The sequence below is a fragment of the Elephantulus edwardii genome, unplaced genomic scaffold (assembly GCF_000299155.1).
Source record: "Elephantulus edwardii isolate Elephantulus edwardi_28Jun2011 unplaced genomic scaffold, EleEdw1.0 scaffold00292, whole genome shotgun sequence".
NCBI lineage: Eukaryota > Metazoa > Chordata > Mammalia > Macroscelidea > Macroscelididae > Elephantulus > Elephantulus edwardii.
In genome coordinates, this window is record NW_006400042.1 from 1,921,208 (window position 1) to 1,925,927 (window position 4,720).

The 4,720-nt window shown below is 54.2% G+C and overlaps 2 protein-coding genes across 2 annotated transcripts in view; one reads left to right on the top strand and one right to left on the bottom strand.

Annotated features, from left to right (window-relative positions):
* CENPP (centromere protein P) overlaps positions 1–4,720 on the top strand; it is a 565,831-nt gene that overhangs the window by 525,508 nt on the left and 35,603 nt on the right. The gene's annotated exons all lie outside the window — the stretch shown is intronic.
* LOC102873612 (zinc finger protein 236-like) lies at positions 2,333–2,952 on the bottom strand. The gene is made up of 2 exons (XM_006900727.1): positions 2,773–2,952; positions 2,333–2,683 (listed from the first exon to the last, which is right to left on the bottom strand). The coding sequence occupies exons 1-2, from the start codon at positions 2,950–2,952 to the stop codon at positions 2,333–2,335; spliced, it is 531 nt and encodes a 176-aa protein (XP_006900789.1).

Sequence of the window (4,720 nt, forward strand, 5' to 3'; positions counted from 1 at the left end):
GTTTAGGGCTATTGTACATAGGGTCACTATGAGTCGCAGGCGACTCGATGGCACATAACAACAACAATTTTTACTCATATGCATTTTCTAAATGTTCTATAATAATCATGGGTCTCAAATTATTTCAAAAGTTATTATCGTGTGCTATGATGAGGTTAGATGTTTTGAAAGGAAATAATTGCTAGAAGAGAAGTCTGTTCATGGCAGAAATCCTTGTTTTGTTTTGTGTTTTAAAATTAAATCCCTCTGCATCACAGAAGAGTTAGAATAAGATTTTAATACAATTTAGCAGATCTTAAGTTAATCTCTGAGATACTATGATGGAGCTGAATAGGGAACAAGTCACTCCAAAAGCTTGATGAATCACTGCTTTCCCAGTGACGCTTCCTTGACACCACTCCAACTTATGTTCCATTTTCCCCTTAGTACTCACCTGCATAGATTCTGTACTTAAGGCAAAGGGTTTTCTTACAATTCCAGTGACAGTCCACTCTTTCTTCCTCCTTGCCCCTGCTCACTCTTTCTGAAGTCTGAGATGCTTTCTCTATTCCGCCTTCTCCTCAAATAAGAAATAACAGCATTCCCTTGCACATCTACAACATTCCTGTACCACCTTCCAAAGCCCATATCGTCATGTTGTAAATGACTTCTCCTCCCTCACTACTGTTCACTCCTTAAGCTTCTTAATATCCTCTACACCACTGAACACCATGTATTATAATGATGTATTGAATTTCACAAAAGATGGTATCAAGACTGAGTAATTTTAGAATTACTAGATTCTAATCAGATATAAGAAACTAAATTAATAGCCTGTTCTACAACACAAAATCTAGTATCTAACACTAAGTGCTGACACAGAAACTGAAGTATTTTTTTTTTTTTGGAAAAGAAGTAATATTATTTAAGTTTTCTGGCTTAAATATTTTTCACATAACGAAAGTTCTCATGTGGCATCAATATTACTTATATACAGATGCCCGCTGTGACTGAGGACAGGGACCAGGACTCACAGACTCTCTTTCGAGACGAGTCAAGTGTCTCTCTGTAAGGCTCTGAAATGGTCCCTTCGAATATGGTCTCCTCTCATATATACAAGTCCATACAATATTTATAATAAAATGACTCTTCTGAAATCAACAGGGCAATGGCAGAAAATAAAGGCAGTTATTTTTCAGGAAAGAAAACACAAAATAAAAGCTGGCTGCATGTTACACGGGGAAGACCTGCTCGTCTGGATGGCCTGGGCCAGGGCACTAGGCAGGCAGGCGGACTATTTACACGCACAGCTCAGCGGGCAGCTGGTGCACTGTGCACAGGTATTTACACACAGCATCTAAATACTCCAGGGAGACACAAGGTCGGGGGGCTTCCATCTTTGGAATGTCGGGCACGCGGGGGCAGGGGCAGCCTGGACGATGCCAGCGGATTCCCTGAAAGAAACTGGTCATCTTCGCGTGGAAGGCGTGTCCTCGGCTGCTCCCAGCGTGTGGGCGCTGCTGGGAGGGTGGGCTGTGTGTCCTTCCTGCCCTCACATGGCTTGTGCTTCCACGGCGGCCGTCCCCCGTCCATGTTCGGAGACGCATGCCCACACTGTCACCACGGGCAGTGTCCTCTGCCCAGCAGCGCACGGGGTCAGTGTCCTGTGGCTCATGGAGAGAACGGGTCCGCCGTCTCTCACGCTATCAATTCGTTACTACGGCAGGCTAGAAAGGGTCCGTTTCCAACAACTTCCCAAATGCACAGGGGAGGCAGCAGAAGGGCCGCCCCCCACGAGGACGTTTCTCTGTGCCGCCCACTGTGCTCCAGGGCTCCTGTCTCGGGAAGCCAGTACTCTCTGTGTGAACGCTGCTTTTGCTGACACCCACAAGTGACACTGAGCAGTGCCAGGCCCAGTGAGGCCCTTGCTGACCAGACGTGTGGCCATGGGGCAGATGAGACGGCCAGCCGGAGTCCCTGAGTTTAGCAGAATCCCTGGTCCGAGCCTTCCGAGTCTCTGAAGGACAGTACCTCTCGGGATATTACCTTAGAAACAACAATCGCACTGTCGCCTTCAACTCTTCAGAGGTGACCTGGGGATGTGGAGCAGAAAGTCTGTCTCCCTTCTGTCAGAAGACATTGGCCAGGGCCTGCCACTCACCGGCCGGCTCAGACACCTCCAGGTGCAGCGTCCGGCCCAGCCCCGCCGTGTCCTGCTCTGTGTGGCTGGCAGCATCCTGAAGGGGACCCGTGTAGCCGTGCGCGCGCCGCATATGCAGCTTCATGTTGCTCTTCTGCGTGAAGCCCATGGCACAGCACTCGCACTTGTAGGGCCGCTCGCCCGTATGCTTCTTCATGTGCACCTGAAGGCCTTCTCACACAGCGTGCATCGGAACGGACGCTCCCCTGTGTGGATGCGGCTGTGTCGCTCCAGCTGGCTGGGTTTGGCAAACGCCTTCTCACACGTGTCACACTTAAACACTCGTGGCTTCTGGGAGCTCAAGGATGGGCCGGCCTGGTGTGTCTGCATGTGCTCCTTGAGGTGTGTGGCGCGCTTAAAGGCCTTGCCACAGAGGCGGCAGGCGTGGATGCGCTCCCGGCCGTGCACCTCCTTGTTGTGCTGCAGCAGCATGGCGGCCGACGAGAAGGCCCGGCTGCACTCCAGGCACGGGTGCGCCCGGCCCTCCTTCTCGGGCGGGCTGCCCTTAGGGCAGGGGCCACGTCAGTCACCTGGTAGGCCAGCTCTTCGCAGCCAGCTGATGGCGTGTGGGGTGTGTGGCTGACCAGGATCACCTGCGGGGATCCGGTGCTGCCCCGGCCTGAGAGGGACGAGTCGGTGAGCAGTGCTGGGAACTGCTGACCCTGCGAGGTGATGTTGAGCGTCACTGTGTCCAGGCCTCCGGAAAGCATGCCCTGAGTGTCAGCCAGTGTGAGGGTGACGCTGGCGTCGCCTCCCACCCCTGAGGATGCCATGACCAGGTTCTGCGTGGAGATGGTGGATGGAGACATGGGTGTGGCCACAGGAAGACTCCCAGCAGTGGTGCTAAATTCTGCAGAGTTGAGTGCTGTGCTCTGGGACAGGAGCTGGTCACTGCTTATTGTCAAGGTGGCACCTGTGGACGGGGTGCTGACTGCAGGGGTGGACAGCTCAAGCTGCTGCACCTACTGCCCCAAGAGCTTCAAGAAGCCCAGCGACCTGGTCAGGTACGTTCGTATCCACACTGGGGGAAAGCCGTATACGTGTGAGGAGTGTGGGAAGAGCTTCACTGTGAAGTCTACACTCGACTGCCACGTAAAGACACACACAGGCCAGAAGCTCTTTAGCTGCCATGTGTGCAGCAACGCCTTCTCCACCAAGGGCAGCCTGAAGGTCCACATGTGCCTGCACACGGGTGCCAAGCCCTTCAAGTGTCCACACTGTGAGCTGCGCTTCCGCACGTCTGGCCGCAGGAAGACGCACATGCAGCTCCACTACAAGCCCGACCCCCGCAAGGCCCGGCGCCCTGCTGCCCGCAGCGGCTCTGAGGGGCTGCCCCCTGTCAGTGTGCTGGGCGCCACCTCCTCTGACTCCAGCGTCTTCATCATGAACAACTCAGTCCTCTCAGGACAATTTGACCAGAACCTACTCCAGCAGGGCCTGGTGGGCCAGGCCATCCTCCCTGCATCCATGTCTGGTGAGTGCCCATTGGGCCGTCGGCCTTTGTAGTCTTGGCCTAGTCATGGGATGCTGCTGTCAGCCCGAGTGTGTCCATTCTCTCCCCTTCCCCGTCCATTGTTCTCCTGGGCTGTTGGTGGGGCTGGCCGACACTGGGAGCTGGGGAGCTGGGTGGGTCCAGGTGGTCAGCTGGCGCTCTCACAGGTTAGAGGTCAGATGTGTCAGTCACGGAGCCCTGCCCGGTCATCGGTGCACAGACCGCCTCGCCTGGCTGCCCTTTGCGTGGCTGTGCATCACAGGTTCTGGGTGTTGTGACTGAAAGTTGGTGACAGCTGTGTGTGAGCAAATGTGTTGTTGTGGTTTCCTGGCAGCACGGGCTTGCTTTGTGTCTGTGTCCCTCTGTGGAACTCTTGTGGCATTTGAGACTTTCCGATCATGCTGTTGCACATCCCACAGACACTGTCCAGTGTCTGCATCACTTTGATAAGCACTGGAACCAACCAGCCACCTGAGCTTAGGCCACACTGTCTCTGAGGTCTGCCCACTCACAAGCTGTCTCACTCTCATTGGGGCAAACATTGTCACAAGTGTGACCGTTAGGAAGCTCACAAATGGCCCTGGTCGTTGTTAAGAGCACTCAGACATCCTGGGTGGCCTGCCTTCCTGGACTTGGCTCTGTAAGGATGGCTTTGGCACTTGTCAAAGGGGTTGTCTCCTGCTCCTCCCACTGGGCATGGGGCTTTTTTTCCACCTGTGGCCTGTCCAGGTGGTGGTATCCAGCCTGCTTTCCTGATGCTGACGTGGACGGAGCCACTGGATGTTAGGCCATGCTCTGGGCCACGATGAGAGGATGTGAGGAACAGGCACTGTACCCATCCCTGTGTGAAGCAGGCTTGGCCAGGTGTGAGAATTCTGTCTGTCTCCCCTTCTCTTTGGCCAGCAGGTGGAGACTTGACTGTGTCTCTGACGGATGGCGGGCTGGCCGCCCTGGAGGGCATTCAGTTGCAGCTGGCTGCGAACCTCGTGGGTCCAAATGTGCAGATCTCCGGGATCGACGCCTCTAGCATTAACAACATCACCCTGCAG

Bases quoted from the DNA above. Each gene is read 5' to 3' on its own strand.
- LOC102873612 (XM_006900727.1), bottom strand. From the start codon at position 2,952: ATGGCATCCTCAGGGGTGGGAGGCGACGCCAGCGTCACCCTCACACTG. The intron at 2,684-2,772 runs GTGATCCTGGTC...CCCTGCCCTAAG, and splicing joins GCAGCACCGGATCCCCGCAG to GGCAGCCCGCCCGAGAAGGA.